This window comes from Anguilla rostrata, chromosome 19 (genome assembly GCF_018555375.3).
Source record: "Anguilla rostrata isolate EN2019 chromosome 19, ASM1855537v3, whole genome shotgun sequence".
Taxonomy (NCBI): Eukaryota; Metazoa; Chordata; class Actinopteri; order Anguilliformes; family Anguillidae; genus Anguilla; species Anguilla rostrata.
In genome coordinates this window covers 7,229,071-7,250,923 of record NC_057951.1, presented here as the reverse complement: position 1 = coordinate 7,250,923, position 21,853 = coordinate 7,229,071, and the positions used below count along the sequence as shown (strand labels likewise).

Sequence of the window (21,853 nt, the reverse complement as noted above, 5' to 3'; positions counted from 1 at the left end):
TGACGGGTCGTAGCGGAGGTCTGGCTCTCTGAGTGTGCCTCGTGGTCTCGCCTGCGGAGCTCCACCCCCCCCGCGCTTATCACACGCTGCGATGTTTGCAGTTCAAATCCGGCCATGCAGCCCTTGTCACATGTTGCTCTCTCTCTCTCTCTCTCTCTCTCTCTCTCTATTTCGAGGGCTCCTTCTTTCCCCGACGCCGTCGAGAGACGAGCGGCTAAAGCCTCGAGAGTCGCGGTAGGACACACAGCCAGACGTCGCCGTTGAATTTTTACAACCTCGACTTCAGCGGCTGACGCGAAATTTTCGTTCGAGCGATCGCAAGAGGTACGCCATTTAACCTCGGAAAGGAAGGAATCGCCGTACTCGTCACGCTGAGGAACAAAATTCTAAATGAAATGATAATTACCCACAAACACCAAAAAAAGGCAAACGGGTGAGCAATCCCTGAGACAGTAATGCTGCGACTCTTTAAATCCTTTTAACAGATTCAGAAATGAGAGGAACATAAGACTAAAAGGACTCAAAGACAGTGAGGTCAGTGCCAGCAGGTACACCTGGATAGAATCTAATGGTCTGATCACAATAACCCAACCACTTAAAGTTCCACTGCTGCAGCCATTCCAGAAATGGCTAATATGAAGCCTAGACTTCAAGGGCTAAATAAAGCGCCCACAGTATGTTGTCGCTACACATTTGCGGTTGATTGGAGCTGGGTCCTTTGACCGAACTATTATTGTCGTCCATAGAATAACACAAGCGAACCCCCACCTTCATCCTCACAACGCAGGGACATGTGGAGCCTTGCCTCCCTCGCAGGGATTTCATTACAGCTGTGGTGGTACTGAGGGCCCCAGCGTGCGTGCACACACACACACACGCACACACACTCACTCACTTCGTGATGGACTGTTAACGGTTTGCATGACCTGACCGGCAGATAACTGCGATTTCATTCTTCTTCTTTTTCATTGTTATCTTCCCCTCCTCCTTCCTATTCTTCTTCTTCTTTTCCTTCTTATTTTTATCCTTCCTCCCTCTCTTTTGCCGGACGCTCGCCGCCAGCCAAGCGGGTTTGAGCGGGTTAAAGGAGCTGCCCGTTCGGCTTGCTTAACCCGTCTAATTACCATAGGGACAAGGGGACGGCGCATCTGAGCCCCGCAGGCAGAGCCAAGACGACTCGGGTCCAGAAAGGGGCCCCCCCCTCGAACGGGACCCTGGGTTTTTGTTAGGCGCCGCGGGCCCCCGGGACAAGCGTCCCGGACGGCGCTTTTCTGATCCCCCGCGGTGGGAAAATCCCCCTGAATGGAGGCCCCCCCCCCCGGCCCGTGAGGAAGTGGAGCGATTTGGGGGAGAATAAAAACCCCCTTTCTGGGGGGGGGGCTGAATCGAGGAAGTGTTCTGAGCCGGGGGCCGTCGCTAAGCAGGGGTGATGTCGTGGTTGTGAAAGTGCGGGCGCTGGCCGGCTTTGAAATGACTTTTTTTTTCCTGCATTTTGCTGAAGGGTGGGGGAGAGCAGGTCATGCTCATTGGGGGTCGGGGGTGTGCAAGGGGGTGGGGGGTGGGGGTGGGGGGGCTGTTCCAAGAGTTCATGTAAGTATAACTGAGGGTTCTGTGCCCCCCCCCCACCACCTTGTGTAGCTCCTCCCTTCAGAAGAAGAGAGTCTTGGGGTAGAGTCTGGCCAAAGGTTACACAACCGAGTCCGCACAGACCTCCTGTGTGCGCCGCAGTCCGTGTGTGTGTGTGTGTGTGTGTGTGTGTGTGTGTGTGTGTGTGAGGGAGTGTGAGAATGGGTCTGGGGAAAAGTGGGCTGGAACTGAGGGGGGGGTGGGAGAGTTTGAGGGAAACTTGACTCCTCCCCCCTTGCCCACACTTTAAATAGTCAAAGCCTTTACGGGACTTTTACAGATCAATATTAGTAGACAGTTGAAAACCAAGGCAGATTTTGGCATCACAATGAAAGGTGAGTACCAATTGTTACTGTCCATTTTTTTCCCCTGTTTCACCTGCAGAACACGTTGGGAGACTCAAATGAGTTGACCAGTGTATTCAGTCTCAATGCATCTCAGAGCTGAAATATCTGCGTATACATAGTCAAAGTATCTCACAATAGAGTGAACTGCCATTGATTTACAATGCCATGCTGTAGCGTCCTGTTTTTTTTTTTTTTTGTAAATCACATTTTATATGTGGTATTATTTGCTGTTGCTTGGCTAATTTCCAGTCAAAAAATCTGTGAGAATTAAAGGTTTTTTTTTGTGTGTGTATTTTGTGTGTGTATTTTTATGTATTTATTTTGAACTATGCGGGGTTTGTGTATTTGTTTAGGTAGTTATTTTGAGCTGTCTTCTTGGTGTTTTTCCACCTCTCCCTCTCTCTCTCTCCCTCTCTCTCTCCCTCTCTCTCTCCTTCTCTCTCTCTCTCTCTCTCCCTCTCTCTCTCCTCTCTTTCCTCTCTCTCCCCCTCTCTCTCTCTCTCTCTCTCTCTCTCTCTGTCTGCTCGTGCGTGGCGTGAGATCGCACCCCAGAGGAAGTCGCGTTTGCTTGGCACCGGCGGCGTCCTCGCGCGTTTTGGCCCCCGGCCGCAGTGGAAATGTACCGCTCCGGCATCCCAGTGATTTCAGACACGCGCTGGCGCCGTGATCGTTCTGAATCCAGCCCCCCTTTGCGTACGCGTCTTCTCGCGTAGAGCTCAGTTCGGTTTTTAGTGACGGCCGTGGAACCGATGTAGGCGTACTTACGACAAGTGTCCCGCTTGTTATTGTGTGGTCAACTGAACAGACGAGAGCAGAGTTCTGCCCTTTTTCGCATTATCAAAATTACGCATGTGGTATGTACATAGTAAGAGTGCAGAAATGGAAATTAGTGTCTGATTCAATGGATCGGCCTTTTTGCTGCCAGAGTGATGCAGTTTTATTTTTTGTAATGCAAAATCACCTTTCAGAATCTGAAGATTGCTTATTGCAAGAGCAACAGCTGCAAGTTTAATTTTATTGGGAGTTGTAAGCATGTTGGAGTTCAAAGTACTGCAAACTACATTATTTGTGTCTGATAAAATAATTGTTCATATTTTGTGTCCAAGTGGGCCCAAAATGAGTGCATACCATGTCATATTTTTTTTTTTCTAAAGTCGGTCTAGTCATTATTTGATTAGGCCGGACTCTCACCCCCATTTGAAGTCAATGGAGGAAGGCCAGAAAGATGCCAGTCTGCTCCACTGTCTATGGGGTGCACCCACACGCTGAAGCCACACGGCGGCCATTTTGAAAGAATTAATGTTTAGAAACTTCTAACGCGATCTTCCGACGACACACCTCCTCAGCCCGAGCCGGTTAGCGTCAGGGTCGCGGTTAGCTCACCTTTGGCACGCACACGCCTTTCCACACGCTTGACACGTGCAGACCTCTTTTCCTTTTCACCTGTGCGGCGTGTGCACCGACTTGCTTCGTCCGCATACGTCCTACTTCATAACAATGCGTCTCTTCTTCCTGTTTGTTTGGTCCGCCTTAAATTTACCCTGGCACACGCTGATCGATTGCTCCCGCTCAGGAAGGAACTGTTGATTCGTTTCAGATTTCCATCGAGGGATGCGCGACTGCAAAACAATATTTTTGGATCTGTATCTTGGGTCACCTTTCAATATTCATCTTTGAGTGACAGTGTCACTCAGCGTGTCAAAGCCAGACGTGGTGTCTAGAATCTATTTATACTAAAACCGCAGACACTTTGTCATGCAAATACATATTTAGATTTGATTTCAACTGAAAGGGAAATGTCACCAATAAGTGCAGGTTTAAATACGCATATTTGTTTTTGTTGGAGCGGCGCTGTTGCATAGCGGTTTGTGAAGTTTCTATGATTGTAGGTAAAGGTTACCGGTGGGACACTGCACTGAGTATGGCAGGTAACCTGAATTACTTCAGTAAATGTGCAGATATGTAATGGATAGGTATGTAAGTATAACATAAACTGCGTGTAATGTAACTGCACAAAACATGTCTGCCAACTGAACACCCCCATGACAAATGTTCCAAGCTGTTGTCTCTGGCTACTTATTTTAATGCTTTTGCATATTTGTGCTGGAGGAAGAGCTTGAGCCCTGGCTAGCTAACGGCTGGTTAGCTAACGGGGAGAAGTTTAGCCTGTGCACAGTGAGAAGGTTAGCCTGTGCACGGTGAGAAGTTTTGCCTGTGCACGGTGAGAAGTTTAGCCTGTGCACGGTGAGAAGTTTAGCCTGTGCACGGTGAGAAGTTTTGCCTGTGCACAGTGAGAAGGTTAGCCTGTGCGCGGTGAGAAGTTTAGCCTGTGCACGGTGAGAAGTTTTGCCTGTGCACGGTGAGAAGTTTTGCCTGTGCACAGTGAGAAGGTTAGCCTGTGCGTGGTGAGAAGTTTAGCCTGTGCGGGGTGAGGAGTGACATGGCTCTCAGTATTAAAGCGTAGGTCTGGCAGAGGGCACACCTGAGAGATTTGAGTCGCGTACCCTGTTACTTCATGGTGCCAAAGCCTTGCCAGGTACCTGCTGTAAATGACCCCCTGAAGTACAGTCAGGACCGTGTTTTACCGCCAGCCTTTGCGCGGTCCAGTGAGCACCGGGCGGGGGGGGGGGCGGTGGGAAGGGGGGGTTTGCCTGGCTCTCCCCACAGAGAGGAGGCACATTCCCAGGGCTCCGGCCACAGTGGGAAGCCCTCCTCTCTTGTTTCGGACCTGAAGTATTTAAAGAAACTCAGCTGTTATTTTTCAATGGCAGGTCCTGTCGAGGGTGGAGAGGAAGCTCGCCCCCCCCCCCCCCCCGCCCCCCAAGACGGGTCATTACGCCGTTTAGTTTGTACTGTCAGAAAACCAAAGGAGAGGAAATTAGCGGTGCCAGGGCCGAGCGGGAAAAGAGAGAGAGAGAGAGAGAGAGAGAGCCAGGAACATGGTGGCCGGTTAATGTGACACGACGGGAGTGTGTGTGTGTGCGTGTTTGTATGTGTGTGTGTGTGTGTGTGTGCATGCGTGTTTGTGTTTGTATGTGTGTGTGAGTGTGGTGTGTGCGTGTGTGTGTGCGAGTATGCATGTGGTGTGTGTGTGAGTGTGGTGTGTGTGTGTAGGTGTGTGTGTTTTCTGGGTGATCCCTATGCAATCCTAGAGTGACCTGACCCAGTTGTGGGTCCTTTTAAGCACTATAACAGTGCTTTAACAGGATGAGCCACCCAGTACACCCTTATAATCTCATTTAAGCATCTTTGTATTTTCCCGTAAAAACAAGTGTCCTGTGGAGACTATCAATACCCTGGCATTCTGTCGCTAGGGAGACATGCTGATTTCCTGTTTACCTCATACGGTGAACAGACTGTCCTATCAGCTCTTCCTGCTAATTCTGAAGGTGCATATCAGCAGGGGGGAGGAACACCCAACCGACATCTCCAGGGAAACCTCAGGTGCCCCCCCCCTGCCCCCGCCCCACACCCAATGACGCTGCCGTTACGCCACGCAGGTGACGCGGAGAGAACGGACCCCTCCAACGGCCACGGCCGGCCCCTGGAGATGGTCCCGCAGACGGAGGAGAAGATGAAGGAGAGGGGCCAGTGGAGCAACAAGCTGGAGTTCGTGCTGTCGGTCGCCGGGGAGATCATCGGCCTCGGCAACGTGTGGCGGTTCCCTTACTTGTGCTACAAGAATGGCGGAGGTGAGTCTGGGGGGTGACGACCCGCAACTCGATAGCGTTCCCTCTCTCTCTGCAGCTGCTCACGCCAACCAGAAGTCAAGGGTGACGAGCTAACATTTTTTTGTGTTGCAGCAGAGAGATGACAATGCAACAATGTGTGTGTGTGGGTGTGCATACACAGTGTGTTCATAGCAGCGATGTGAGAAAGGTGGGGACATTGAAGGGAACTCGAAGAGAAACGTGTTGCCAGGTTGGGTTTGGTGTTCCACAAACCTTTTCTGCCGTGTGCTCTTTAAATAGAAAGCTGTGTTTCTGGGACATGGTTCTTGTTTTGCTTTCAAACACACCGGTAAAATTTTATAGCAGACGCGCAGTTTCTCTGGTTACTATTTAATCACGTAAATGTAGGTGATTGCAAAATGTTTATGGCACCTTTTAGTGCTTTCAAAAGTTATGCCAGATATAGAACGCATTTTACCATGCAGACTAAGATTCACTATTTACAGAGAAAAGGTTGGCTGCTATTTTTTGTGTATCCTATATTTAAAAAAAGCAAAGCTTGAAGTCACATCATTGTGTTTAAATACATGACAGAGCGATTACTGCAATTCACCATGTCCAGTACACTTCATTTACCCTAAAACGCGACTCGATGCATAGAAAATATTCATGTGATTCAAATTCAAAACCAGTTCATTTGTTTGCGCTTTGAAAAGTCCACGTGACTTCATAAATAGAGGCAGCGACGGCATCTGAAGTGCCAATGACCTCTGGGTTAATCTAATGACACATTGATCACTTTAACATATTGGTCCGATTTGACCAGAACTGCAAATTTAACTTTGAGTAAAAAAGTAACGTGTCCTCCAGCAACCCCTTCTAGTGTTTACTGAAGAGCTTGGCACAGCGCCAGAATGGTGCAGGTTGCGACCGAAATGGGAAATCAAGTTCTCAGCTGACCTACCTGGTTACGCAAAGAATTAATAAAATATGGCTTCCGTCTACAAAGCATAAACGGGAAGACCATTCCATGATGCGATACAGGTTGTACTGGTCACACATGATGACCCAACGTCCTGCTAAGTGACTTTACCCTCAGTTATTTGTTGACTGTATGAATATTTGCACTTGTGCACATGTAGAAGTTCCTCATTTAAATCTCATAAACTCCCAAACACAGAGGGCATATTGCCCTGTTTAACCATGATATTCCCAAGACCTCCCCCACAAGACCCCAGGAAGGCTTAACGAAGGTCAGAGGTCACCGAGGCAGCTGTTGTTTGATCTTTCCACTCGGCTGACCTTCTGCAGCTGTCCCTCAGATGAGCGAGGATGTTTTGGCTTTTTTCAGAAACTTGATTGTTTTCTGAACGAGCCTCTGCTGGACGTCCCGTCGACCAAACGGTCTGAAGTCTTTCCTGCCCTCTCCATGGCTCCTTGTGTTTACCTTGACCCTGCTTCACTGCGGTTATGGGGTGTACCGATGAGAAGCGCTGTAGGTAACGTACAGACCTGGGTCAAATACTTACTGATCTTGTCTGCTGTATTGAAACCAATGAAATACTCTCAGAGAGTGCAAAAACCCCACCTTCTGGTCATATTGGCAGGCTCACTTACGCCAGGCAAGATCAATAGAGCACAGAAAAGCATTTGGAATCCAAAGCAAATACGTATTTGACCCAGGTCTGGTAACGGAGTGTATTATTTGTCGAGCAGGCAAGGAATACTTTCTGTCTGATGCATCTTCACTTCTTCACGATGTTGGAACAACTTTCTGAGGTTGTCTCACCATTTGGTAGCACCGATTGTCCTCTGAAAGGAATGACTGAGGATCTTACAGTCAAATCTATACTCAACTTTAATAGTGTTGTTCTTCAGTTATGGCCTTAAAATGACAATGCAGAAACAAAGATTGACGGACTAACTGACCGGGGTGATCCTAGCGGACCGGGGCTGAAGCCACAGCCTTTGACGTTTATTCCTTCTTCCCCCCGAGACAGGCGCGTTCTTCATCCCCTACCTCATCTTCCTCTTCACGTGTGGGATCCCTGTGTTCTTTCTGGAGACGTCTCTGGGCCAGTTCACCAGCGAGGGAGGAATCACCTGCTGGAGGAAGATCAGCCCGCTGTTCGAAGGTGACACACAATCCCTCAAAGAGAGGCCTCGCTGGACTCGCCTTCCTTTAAAAAAACGAAGGAAAGGGAAAAATTCCAAAACCGCTGCTGTGTGTAGCGTAATGGGAGCGGGGTTTTCAACTGAGAGCTTGCAGGTTTGAGTCCTAGTTGGGACACCGCAGTTGTAATTTAACCTGAATTGCTTCAGTAAATATCCAGCAACTAAAGAAAATTTCCAAGAAAAGAGAGTAAGCCATGTAAGCAGTTGGCCACTAAATGTAATGCAAATGGAATTATGGGTACATTCTGTGTTTAGTTTTGCACCTGACTGCTAACAGCTGCACGCTCAGACGTTCTCCCTGGCCCCCGTCTGCTTTGGCTTTGTACCGTAGTATGTCACAGGCTGTGACTGGCTGGATTTTACGTCCTCAGAAAGTCACTGCACCCTTTCAGCAGCTTCAGATCTTGACGGACAAGTGATTGTGTTTAGTGCAGTGGCGTTGTGGGTAATTCGCTGCTGTAGAGAACCCTCTCACCCTGCTCTCTAGAATAACTCCTCATTGAGATCAGTGCCGAGGGGCGGGGAGAACACCTCTCATAGACCCCCACCCCCCCTCCCCCAGTACAGCCCAGGCTGGACTGAATGGAATGAAGAGAGGAATTCTGGGTACGCCAACAGTGCTGTCACTGTGCATGCTTACATGAATGGAGGGTCTGGCTTATTCCCAGTGCTGGCCACCTTCCAGGCAGGCAAAGCTTTTCAGAGTTAGACCCAGTATGAATCACCACCCACCCACCCCCCACCACCACCACCACCACCCCCCACCGGTAAACAGCCACAGTAGGCAGCAAGACCCAGAAAGAAGAAAATAAAAACTGTCTCATAGGTTGTTCAAGGTCATGGAAGACTAGCTACTTGCAATTATTGTCACCTTACTTCAGTCTAGAATCCTTTTGGTCATAATAATGTGCTACTTCATGCAGACACACATTTCAATAATGCAAAAAATACATTTATTTTGGTTAATTACTGGAATTCAATTTTCACATTGAAGAAGTGATAGATTTAATGTATTTTGAAAGAAATAGACAGTTTAATGAATGTCCTTCTCATAAATTGCATTCGTTGAGAAAAGCAGTATTAAAAATATAAAATAAACAACAACAAAAAAAACAAAATCAAAAGGGCTAAACTCCACATTATGATGGATGGTAACCACAAAGTGCACATTTTGTGGATTTACTGTTGTGCTTGTCTGACACATGGCTTCCCCCTGTTGTGTCGGTGCAGGCATTGGTTACGCCACGCAGGTCATTGTGGCTTTGCTCAACTTCTATTACATCATCGTCCTGGCCTGGGGGATCTTCTACCTGAGCTTCTCCTTCTCGTGGGATCTCCCGTGGTCCTCCTGCAACAACACCTGGAACACGGGTGAGAGAACGTGGTTCCGGTCGCCATTTTTTTCGGCAAAATCACCAAAATTAACCAAAATCTTGACTGAACCCTTCAGCTTAGCTTTGTGTTCGCACGAAGGTAGAGAGAACTGCTTTTGGAAACAACTGAAACGTTGTCATTTTTAATATGTGCACAGAAATGTCTCGTAATATTTCATTAACGTTTTAATATGTATTTTCTGTTGTATTCTTCTCTGTAATATGGAGTTTCCTGGTACTCAAAGTAATTAATGCTTTGAAGCAATTTCATTTGTCACAATAATTGAACAGTAGATGTGTACATTTACTGTTAACACTCAGTAGTTAGTTTAACATCACTATGAACATATGTAGACAAATACAGAAACTATACAGTATAAGAAACAATGTAAACCAATTAATCAATATTACTGTTTATAGTAATATGCTCGCTTGTGTTTTGAGACCATGCTATGTCTGACATTAACTTTTTTATCTTTAAGAATCTTGCGTGGAGTTTCAGAGGAGGAGTGATTCCCCCAACTTAACCATGGCCGTGAATGCTACTTCCCCTGTCATTGAATTCTGGGAGTGAGTGTTTCTCTTAACCTTGCCTTTCAAAAGCTTAATAAATTGCACACAGTGTTGGGTAGGCAAGTTCACATCGAGTCATTTGTGCTGTAAGAACCGGTTATAGCTAGCCAAAGTCAGGTGTTCCCAGAAGAACATGGTAACATGGCAACCCTGCAGACAGTGCTGCACCATACAGTACCTGTGCCGTTTGAGGCGGGCTACGGGGAGTTCCCCCGTTTATCCCCCCCTCGGGCTGAGTTGTGGTTCTTCGGCCTGTTCCCGGTGCGCACAGACGGAGGGCCTTGAGGATCTCCCCTGGGATCGACCAGATCGGCCACCTGCACTGGGACCTGGCCGTCTGCCTCCTGGTCGCCTGGATCATGTGCTACTTCTGCATCTGGAAGGGCGTAAAGTCCACGGGAAAGGTGTGTGTGTGTGTGTGTGTGTGTGTGTTTGTGTGTGTGCTGGTTTTGTGTGTGTGTGTGTGTGTGCTTGTTTTGTGTGTGCGTGCGTGTGTGTGTGTGTGTGTGCTGGTTTTTGTGTGTGTGTGTGTGTGTGTGCGTGTGTGTGTTTGTTTTACCTTTTGTACCTTTACTATTTCTAGGAAATTCACTTAGGACCAGTTCTGAAAATCTGGCATAAAACAACTACCCAAGCTGAATAAACTTCAGTGTTCATAACACCTAGTGCAATCAGTAGAAATTACTACAGTCCTGCACATCACATCAAAATATACCATAATAACCATAATTTAAAAAATAGGACTACAGATTTTATGAAAGTTTTGATTCAAAGTCTGTTTACTCTCCTGTCAATGAAAAGCAAAAAGAAATAAAATATCCTCATGGTGTCTTGTGCAGAGCAATTGTTTTTCAATGACAGTTCAATAGAGGGATTTTATGTCAGGAATGAACTACACCTGGCTGTGCGGTTGTATAAAAATAAACCACCATGAAGTAGTTTATTTTCATACAGCTGCTCGAGCTTGGAGTGGTTTATTTCATATACAATGGCTACTTGCGACTTCAACTCTAAAATTCTAAAATTGTTGGAGTACTTTGTTGTTGTTGTTAACTTGCTTTTTTTTGCCTTTAATGTACATGTATGCGTGGGATATTTTATTAATTCTAGTTCTATTTTATTCATTATTAATAATAACTATTCATTTCTGTGGAAATACATTATAGCCCTGTGTTATTCTGGTTATCCGTGTCAACACAATAAACACTCTCTCAGCCAATGAGAATGGAGAATTTAACCAATGGGTGTATCACGATGGTCTGTGAATTGGGCTGAGGTTGAGGGAATGGTTTAGGGATCGGGGAGAAAGTGACATGCTGGCGCACACATGTTTTCGTGTGAGGTGTTTGTTCCAGGTGCGTGAATCTGCTGCTTGTTTTCCGCAGGTGGTATACTTCACCGCCACCTTCCCCTACGTCATGCTGGTCATCCTCCTGATCCGCGGGGTCACCCTGCCTGGTGCCTCCAGGGGAATCCAGTTCTACCTGTATCCCGACCTGGGCCGACTGGCCGACCCTCAGGTACCCCCCAAACCACCCCCCGCACACCATTTCCATACCGCACACACACCACTGAATATCCTTAACCCTTTGAGGAGTAGGTTTGTTAGAATGTTCTAGTGTTTTAGAATTCCATTGCTTTCCGTTACCAGTAGTGATTGTTACATCAGCATTAGAATGTTCAGTCAAGAACGTTCTAATCACCTATTTGTGACCTCACAACTTAGTGGGCTTTGGGCTGTGAGAAACATTTCCAGGACAGGCTTACAGGCCTAGCTGTTATTCACGGGCCCTGTTTAACTGTGAGTGAGCAGCAGCCTGTCCTCTGACTGGAGCAGACAGGTGTGTTTCCTAGGGGGTCTTTTGTTTGGACCCCGTGCCCTGTCCAGCTCCCCACCAGAGTGTGACCCCCCATGTGTGCGGTATTCTCAGAAAGCCACCCCTCAAATCGCTCTCCATCTGGGGGGGGGGGGTCTTGCACATGCCAGGGCTGTGTGTGAGCCCAGCTGGGATGGGGAGCATTGAACGGGACCATCTGCGCCCCCCACGAAAAGGGGACTGTCTCTACGGGGTAGAGGAAGACCCCCCGCGGCAACTAAAAACAGTCCATCGAACCTTCCTCCCCCCCCCTATGCACCACCTGACTCCCCCCTGGCCTCCCCCGACCCTGAGAAAATGGTTTGAACCGGTTGGGCCCGATGGCTGAGAAGAATACAAACAAAGTCGCTGAGGGTGGTGGTGGGGGGAGGGGGGAGACCGTTCGCAACTTCGGCTGAAGCGAAAAGTCTGTCTCCCCGCTGTAGCCTGGCTGTCACCGAAACGCCAGAGCATCACCCGGCTGGACCGTCCGTTCTTCTTCTGTTCTTTTTCCTGTTTCTTACTAAACACATAAATGCCTTCCCGCGGGTGTCACCTCTGTGGCTGTTTTCCTCTAGGCAGGCTGGTTTTTGTAGTCTTTCATGGCTGGAGCGATGCTGTGAAATGTCTGGCAGGACGTGTGACCAGTGAGAGCGACAAACTGAAGTCTAGGTGGTCTAGTGTGGCCTAGGTGGTGTTGTCTATTTATGTAGACTGTGTGCAGTTGTCTATTGATGTAGACTGTGTGTAGCTGCTTGACTCTGAAGGGAGGTGCATCGCCTATGAACCCTGGCTAGCTCTGTTTGGCTTCAGTATTTGCATGTTCTGCTGGCTGTGAGCATCTGGGTTTAGAGAATCACCGGTGCAGAAATCAAGAAGCAATTTCCAGTGTCTGGATGTCTTACAAATATATGTAATATTTAATAGTCTCACAAATAGTGTTAGTCATTTAAGGCTGCTTTGCAAATAACCCCTCTCTGATCCTCCTGTTCTTTTCTCTCTCAGGTGTGGATGGATGCTGGAACCCAGATCTTCTTCTCCTACGCCATCTGCCTGGGCTGCCTCACGGCACTGGGGAGCTACAACAAGTACAACAACAACTGCTACAAGTGTGTGTCCGAGGCCTCCCAACCAATCGGCGCAAGGCTTTCGTCAACAGTGGGCGGAGCTATCGTGTTCTGTCACCCATCCACTCGCACGCACCGATCGGCACGCTTCAGCGTGTGCGATAGGCGTGGCCCGTGAATGGCTTAGGGCCTGTGACATCATGGCTCCGCCCATTTTTGAGGTCGACTTGTGACTCCCTGTCCTGCCATTGGCTCACCAGGCCTCGTTAGCGACCGTTGCTAACCTGCCTGCACTCTGTGGTGATTTCAGAGACTGCCTGGCCCTGTGCTTCCTGAACAGCGGCACGAGCTTCGTAGCCGGCTTCGCCATCTTCTCCATCCTGGGCTTCATGTCCTACGAGCAGAACGTTCCCATTTCCGAGGTGGCGGAGTCCGGTAAGTACTCTAGGCCCCCCTGCTCCCGACGGAACTCTATGGTTTTGGGAATTCCTCGGGGGTCTCTCTGGACATCCTTAAGATTGTGCTACTGTACGAACATAAACTGAAACGCTGCTTGATCAGTTCAAGGAAAATAATACTACACAGTGAGGCCTTGGTGGTCTAGAATGTCTAACACAGAGGCAAAAAAGGTAAATGAATACATTTGAAAATAAAAGATTTTCACCCTTAAACCCTTTAAGGTGTAAAATCACAAAAAATGTGATTGCAACGGGACATTGTAATGCTGATGTCACCATCAGTACTGTTGATTGAAAGCAATGGAGTTCTAGGATATTGACTTACAGTAGAATTTAGAAAAAGACATTCCAAAAAACCCTACTGTTCAAAGGGTAAATGAAAGACTTAGCACTGTTATTTTTCAAGCTATCTACAAACTTGTGTAACGCATTGCCAGTGGTTTTCCAGTTACCCTCAGCATTGTCAGTCAGTGCGTCTGATGCTCCCCACACACAGAGAGGCGGGGTTTGTGAGCAGTGTGCGTTGTTCTCTGTCTCAGGTCCTGGGCTGGCCTTCATCGCCTACCCGCGCGCGGTGTCCATGATGCCTTTCTCCCCGCTGTGGGCCTGCTTCTTCTTCATCATGATTGTCCTGCTCGGGCTCGACAGCCAGGTAAGGGTTAAATCCCCACAGGCCAATGAGAGCGAAGAGGAAATGCAGCTGAGATTGACCTGCAGAGACCTACAACCCCCACCCCCCCCCCCCCACACACACGCACACACACCCCACACCCCCCACCCATGTCCCCATCTATTTCTGTTTAATGTTTATCCTCTGTGCTGTGACGTGCGCTCGCGAACACTTGTTAACCGGCGGCACATGCGGAGTGAATATTTCCCCGCTGATGTCACATGGAGTGGAAAGTTTTTAATGGTTTCAGAGGAAGCGGCGGCGGCGCTGGCTTTCTCCACGGAGCCGGTCGGGGCGTGTCTGCGTGCGCCCACTTTCACTCATTGGCCCGGCGTTCCTCCGCCCTTCACACGCACACACACACACACACACGTGCACACGCACACACACACACACACGTACACACACACACACACACGCACACACACACACACGTGCACACGTACACACACGCGCGCCTGTGCACATGTACATGCACATGCAGGGGCGACATAGCTCAGGAGGTAAGACCAATTGTCTGGCAGTCGGAGGGTTGCCGGTTCAAACCCCGACCTGGGCATGTCGAAGTGTCCTTGAGCAAGACACTAACCTAAATGCTCTGTGAATGAGAGGCATCAATTGTAAGCGCTTGGATAAAGCGCTTAAAATGCAGTCCATTACCATTTACATGCATCGCGACTGCAAATTAATTAGCTGATAAAAACACACATTTTGTAGCAAGCTGTAGCTGTATGTGTGTGTGTGTGTGTGTGTCATCCTTTAAGTGAGTGGAGATGTCTGGTTAGTGTTAACAAATCTGTTGTGCTCTCCTTATTTCTCAGGTTACAATGTTTACACTATGATATTTCAGACATAGCTTAAGGTTTGAAGTCCTCTTTTGGTTAAATCTTAACTTGCGCCTCCACTAATAATTTTCTGAATCCATATCGTACAGTTGAAGAAAGGATAAAGGTTATACGGGAGCAAAATTGTCATTCAGGGGGGCTTGCAAACATTCAGTTGTTTGGTCAAAGGTACTATCAGTGACGTAATGATTTTTGAATGCAGTTGCCCTTTAAGGAGTAAGATAACAGATATGTGATTGGAATGTTCCTAAGTCAACATTCTGTTGCTGATGTAACAATCACGACTGATAATTGACGGCAGTGGAGTTCTAGAACGCCAACATAGAATCTTGAAAAGCAAGCGTTCCAACAGAAAAACCTACACTTCAAAGGGCTAATCGCCGTGGTTTCCCCTCCCCGGCCAGTTTGTGTGCGTGGAGAGCCTGGTGACGGCCGTGGTGGACATGTACCCCTCCGTCTTCCGGAGGAAGAACCGCAGGGAGCTCTTCATCCTGGCCGTGGCCGTCGTCTCCTACCTCATCGGGCTGATCATGCTGACGGAGGTAGGCCGGGGGGCTGGCAGGAGGGAGGGGCCTTCCTGTCAGACCTCAGTCAGATGTGTGTTTGAAATACAAAAGAGCTCTTTACACACCCTCCAGAGACCCGGCAGAAATGTAGTTGTTTTAGTAGATATGTTTTCATCAAAATGAAAATTGCCCTGACACTATGGCCTTCCCAATGGAAATGCTCTGTTTTCAACCCTCTGTTTCATATGCTTAAACCCCATAGTGGGCTTATATCCTCCTGGCAAAAATCAGAAAATAAAAAGTTTTTTATTTTAATTGTTTTATTCTGGATTTAACATTTTTTATGTACAATACAAGTGCCTTGGATGCCGTGAAAATATTTTTAAAAATATTATTCATTTTATTTTTATTGGATGTCCCTTGTAGTGAAGGATTCAGCATTCAGAATATATGTTTTTTTTAGATCAAGTCCAGAGACTCATGTCCCCTACAGGGAACAAAAATGAATGAATTACATAGATAAGAGCAGGAATAAACTGAAATCTACCCATCTGCAACTCCTCTCTCTCCCTCTCCTCACCTCCTCTCTCTCTCTCTCCCCTGGCCTCCTCTCTCTCCTCCCTGCAGGGGGGCATGTACATCTTCCAGCTCTTCGATTACTACGCCGCCAGCGGGATGTGCCTCCTGTTCGTGGCTGTTTTCGAAACGGTCTGCATCGCCTGGATTTACGGTGAGCGTCGAACAAATAACGAATCGTCCGTGAAATGAATCATTTCATAACGCGCGATTTACGATGAAACACGGCCTGTGGGGGAAAAGCTAGGAAAGGGCGACGGATGGGTTGTTCTCATTGGTGATGTAATGGTGACTCATCCTGAACTGTAGCACATTAATAGAAAGCCGTGTCAGTTTTAGTGTCTGCGAACCTGAAGGGCACTTGGGGACAAGAACCAATTAAACACACCGCTGCTTTCGCTTTGATTGATGGGCCGGTTTTGAGCGAATCGATGCAGTTCACTTGTCAACTTGATCAGAGATAGCTGTTTTTCTTCCCTAAAGGCTTCGATAAATTAGTGTTAAAATAGTGCTTTGAAGTTACCTTGTTCATGATCCGTATCGATGCATATGTCTGTGATGGATTCGTTTTAGGGCTGACTGCTGGAATGTAATCCCTTGTTTAACTACTTGAGGCCAGATATGAATTCAAAGTATATGTAGGCAATTTCTGTCTCTAGCTTTATCTGAGTGCCACACACACACACACACACACACAGCAATGGGAAAACACCAACTATACCTCCCGAATAAATTTCATTATGAAATACGATCTAAATAGTGGAGGTGGAGTTTGCTTTTCAGGCTGCACAGATTATTGAACCATACAAAGAAAGAAAGCATTTATATTCATTAATAAATTTATAATAAGGCGTGTTACATGGGATGGCATTTATATATCATGTACATTTATGCAAAGTATAAAGACTATTCTATAGACTAGTCCCTACAAAACAAAAGTTTTCTGTGAGCCAAGCTACAAGTGAACTGACATTGATGCATATGGATGATTAACGGCTCAAATCAGTGTAATTGGTGAAAATAGAACCTGCGTACCAAGGGGCCCTTCAGAAATGAGCACGTGGGGGGGGGGGGTGCATAACTTGACTACGGAGCGACTGACCAAATTACTTTTCTTCTCCATCGCTGCAGGCGCTGATCGTTTCTATGACAACATTGAAGACATGATCGGCTACCGCCCGGGACCTCTGATCAAATACTGCTGGCTGTTTTTCACCCCCGCCACGTGCTTCGTGAGTGAAAACATTTAATCACAGGTCTTTGTTCATTGCATCGCATCAGGCTGTACCAAATCAGAGGAATCATAGTAATATTATATATTTATTTTTCTGATTTGCCCAAGCCTTAAATCAAAGTTAATCCAGCAGCCATTCTATTCTGCCTCCACAGTAGGGTGCATACCGTACATAGTATGAATGTTAATGTGCACACTAGAACTTAAATAGCACCCTCTATTGGTTAACAGGGAAACAGCTGCTGAAAAAAAAAACACGCACGCACACACACACACACACACACACATCTCACTCGTCTATCGTAGTTCAAACCATTAGTAAACTGAATGAAAAGTGAAGTGGCTGAAACGTTGTTATCGTGCCCCTAACCGAGGTTCCTTACTCCCTTCAGTAATATATAGCTGCATATAAGCAGGTTATAGAATGCGCAGTTCTCTGGATGAGGCCGGTGCGTAGGTCGTGTAAGTCCGTGAGTTTAATGAGCGTGCCTGCGGCAAACCGACCTCTTCCACATTGATCTCCTCAGGGTACCTTCGCCTTCTCTCTGATCAAATACACGCCTCTGAAGTACAACAACGAGTACGTGTACCCCTGGTGGGGTTACGCCCTGGGCTGGCTCCTGGCCCTCTCCTCCATGGTCTGCATCCCCCTCTGGGCCACCTACAAAATCTGCACTACCAAGGGAACCATGAGAGAGGTAAGCCTGGGTGTAGAGAAGTATTATCAAAATGTTACATTTTTTAGAGGATAGATTTTCTGTACTTGCGTCATTCGGGAGCTGTGTCTGTCACTCTGGTTTGCCAACTGTGAACAGCTAGTAGTGCTAAAAAAGTAGATTACTGAATAGAGTTTCAAAGCTGCAGACTAACTGTGACCTCTCTCTCTTCCTCTTCCTCTCCCTCTCTCTCTGTCTCTCTCCCTCTCTATCTCTCTACACTTCTCCAGCGCATTCACATTCTCATTCAGCCCTCTGGCGACCTGCCCAAGACTAAGAGGGAGCAGGAGAAGATGCTGGCCATCTTCACCCTCGACGGTGACAACCTGCCCCCGCGGGCGGAGGCCTCCAAAGATGGCTACCTCCCCGTGCTCCAGAAAGACACAAACTGCTAGGGTGCCCCGCGTCCCCCCGCCAACCCGTCAGCCCGACACGCGTCCGCAGACAACCTCCACCCCGGCCCTCAATACCACAGATACCACGTCCAAATAGAGAGAGAGAGTCCTGTTTCGCTCCTGGGAAGGGGAAGTATTGGGGAGTTGGAGCAGATGGACATTTTGAGTGCACCGGGTTTCTTAAATATTTGTCGGGTCCACGAAGGATCAGCCAGGATGCTGCTGGTGGGCCGTCATCATCCAAGAATCCCTCCCTGCACGCATACACACACACACACACACACATAAATAATCAACACACACATACACACACACACACACACACACACCATGCACGTACTCTCACACACAGCCTCTGAGCTAATTGTCTGTGGTGCTGTTGGACTGAACCTGGTTTTGTGTTGGACAGCAGTGTTGCGCTCTTTGTCCCAGAGAGAGAGCACACTGTGGCATAAGATGCTGAGGCATCCGTGTGGTTTTCAGATATCTGAGTTCAACCTGGAGTGGCATCTGCTTTCTAAGGAAGCTTGTTTCTTCTACAGGAACATAAAAATGTTCCACTCACAGCATACGTTCATTAGTACAAATGGATAATTGTGGGTAGCGCTAGAATTAGCTACAGCTATGGGCATGGGGGGTGGGTCATGGTACGGAAATAACACCACCACCCCCCCCACACACATCTCAACTCACCTCAACCCAAAAGCATCATGGGAACCAGCAGATGAAGTGTCAACGACTCAAAGAAAAAGTGCTCTTTGGTACTATAGTATGAGATTATTCTTAATCACTAGGTAAGCTATTCCTGTGGTTGCTATATTATATTACATTACATTACAGGCTTTTAGCAGACACTCACATCCAGAGAGACTTACACAACATTATACATGGTATTTACATTGCGTCCATTTATACAGCTGGATATATACTGAAGCAATGCTGGTTAAGTATCTTGCTCAAGGTTACAACGGCAGTGTCCTACCTGGGAATCGAACCTGTGACCTTCAGGTTGCAAGACCAGTTCCTTACCCATTATACTACACTGCCGCCCCATTGTCAATGTACCACCTGACATTGCTGTGTTTACTGTTTGACAGTATTCACTAGGTCTGCTTTCACCCCAGGTGTGAAGGGAGTCTGCAGTGTTAAAGGCAGAATAAGGAAATCCGAAGACATACTGGAAAATGTCTGTCATGCTGTTTCTGAACAGAAAGTCTGTAAAGCCTAGATATGAAGCCAACATTCACAGAAGTAGTAGCCTCCATGGGTAGGGAGTAGGGACACATGCTATAGCTTCTCCCTCATAATAGAATAAGCGAGTCGTGAATGACGTTATAATAATTAGCTGGTTGCCTCTGATGAATTCCTTTCCAGATGTACACGTTTTGTATGATATTTGTACAGTGTTTTCATGACCTCCAACCCCATGGGGTAAAACATAGGACCAAAACTCTGCTGTGGATTGGTCAGCTATGCCCAACGGGCTCTACAGCCCTGGCGATTCCTCTTGTAAACATAACTGGGAAAAGAAAACCTCACTCTCATCGATTAAATCAAGCATTTTCATTTCCATTCAACATTCATGATCAATAATGGTGGTAATTCTTCTAAAGGTGAATGCTGAAAGCTGTGGGTACTTTAATTACCTCAAACAAGTGGACCAATGTGTACATACAGCTGTGACGTATTGCCTTATTAGTCATGGCCATTTTATTCTTCAAATGATATTCTGGACAGCATGTCCTTACATATACAGTGTTTATCCGTTCCTGTTTTTGCCAGCTGTTTAAAGTGGAAGTCCAAAATGTGGTAAAGAACACGGTAACAATGGCTATAAAGAAATAAAGTTACAAATGTCTGTATATTTTTAAATTGGTTATATCCTGTGCATATTTAATGGTATAACATTGGTTTGAATTTGGGAATGTAAAACATTGTATATATATTGAATCAGAAAAGGTGACACGTGGTCATTATTTTTGACATTTGACTTAAGATCAGATGAAGCATTCATGTAATAAATAATGACAAAAAAGAAAGACAATAACTAACATCACGAAACATAATTTCCTCACTGTTTTTGATATTCATATTCAAAAGTGTAGTCATTCAGTTATATAAAAATATGTTATCTTTCTTTAGAGTTTTTATTGTATTCACTGTTGTAGTTCAAACTGTATTTTCCTTCAGTGAAACACTCCTTGTGTGTACATATTTGTTGTGCAATACAGAAAATATTATTTTAAATGTTATCACTTGGATTAAAAATGGCACTATTATATAAAACATTTATATTAAAAAAGAGAAAAGCCGAGATGAAATGTTTCTTCACAGTGACTTGTTTGAAATGTGGCCACTTTTATTTCAAACTTTTCTGTTATCTGTTATATATTGGATATCTGTTATGTACTTAATTGTCAGTTCATCCATCTCATTGTGATACACTATATGGCCAAAGGTGTGTGGACAGCTGACATCCAACATCTCATCCAAAATTATAGGCATTAATATGAGTTGGTCCACCCCTTTACTTCTATAATAACCTCCACTCTTCTGGGAAGAGTTTATACTAGATGTTGGAACATTGCTGCAGGGATTTGCTTCCATTCAGCCAGAAGAGCATTAGGTCGGGCACGGATTGGGTGATTAGGCCTGGCTCGCAATTGGCTTTCCAATTGATCCCAAAGGTGTTGGATGGGGTTGAGGTCAGGGCTCTGTGCAGGCCAGCCAAATTCTTCCACACCGTTCTTGACAAAACCATTTCTATATGGACCTAGCTGTGTGCCCAGGGGCATTGTCATGCTGAAACAGGAGAGGGCCTTCCCAAAACTGTTGGGGAAGCACAGAATCATCTAGAATGTGATTGTATGCTGCAGCATTAATAGCATTTCCCTTCACTGGAACTGAGGGGCCCAGCCCAAACCATGAGCAACAGCCCCAGACCAAGGGGTGTCCAGATACTTTTGGTCATGTAGTGTATTCTTCATCAGTTTGGGAGGGCACAGACCAGAGGACGCATTGACTGAAATACCTGCCACAAACTGTCACCACATTCTGCCTGGCCCTCAGACAGCTGAGCTGTGCAGTGACTGTGCTAATATATTGCATTTCTTGCACAGTTGGTGCAGGCTGACCACAGGTGACTGATTTACAGTTACCCAGGCGTCTGCAGTTAAGATTAGATTCCCTTACCAACTAGGCAAATATCCCATGGACCCCCTCAACACAATTAAAATACGTATGATAAATCCTTGCCGGATATCTTTTATCCATTTTCCTGATAAAAGAAAATGAAATTAAACGTTATCAGAAAGCATAATAAGGCAAAAAGATTATATGTACACTAACATCACAAGGACTGTGAATCTTTAAAAGGTTACAAAAAGTAACAGTGTTTCAAAGGATCTATTGCTGTCTTGGTGCTTAAAAAATGATAGGAAAGTTACTACTTACATTCCTCTCTGAACATGAGGAGACTGTTTAATCTGGGTTTTTAATTGTCTGCATAATGTGAGTCACAACTGTATAATGTGCATGTGTAATTACACCAAAGACAATGGTTGGGATTCAATCCATTTTCTTGCTACAGATGTTGGCCTATATGGACATTTTGTTAGTGCCATTGAATGTGTACGATGTAACAAATAAAATGAATAATGATCAAATTTGTTAATTCATGTAACTTTAAATGTTTTCATTAGTAATTGTTTCTCCACTCATCTACAAATAAAAGAAAAAAGAAAAGAAACAAGCATTTAATAATTA

At 46.3% G+C, this 21,853-nt stretch overlaps 1 protein-coding gene across 1 annotated transcript; it reads left to right on the top strand.

The window, feature by feature from the left end:
* Positions 1–1,782: 1,782 nt before the first annotated feature.
* Positions 1,783–21,753, top strand: slc6a13 (solute carrier family 6 member 13). Its single transcript, XM_064319591.1, has 15 exons — positions 1,783–1,961; positions 5,474–5,665; positions 7,645–7,779; positions 9,050–9,190; positions 9,675–9,762; positions 10,037–10,169; positions 11,151–11,285; positions 12,627–12,730; positions 12,999–13,123; positions 13,686–13,798; positions 15,066–15,203; positions 15,795–15,897; positions 16,875–16,975; positions 17,505–17,675; positions 17,924–21,753. Exons 1-15 carry the CDS (start codon positions 1,955–1,957, stop codon positions 18,086–18,088), a joined length of 1,851 nt encoding a protein of 616 aa, XP_064175661.1. The 5' UTR covers positions 1,783–1,954; the 3' UTR covers positions 18,089–21,753.
* The last annotated feature ends 100 nt before the right edge of the window (positions 21,754–21,853 follow it).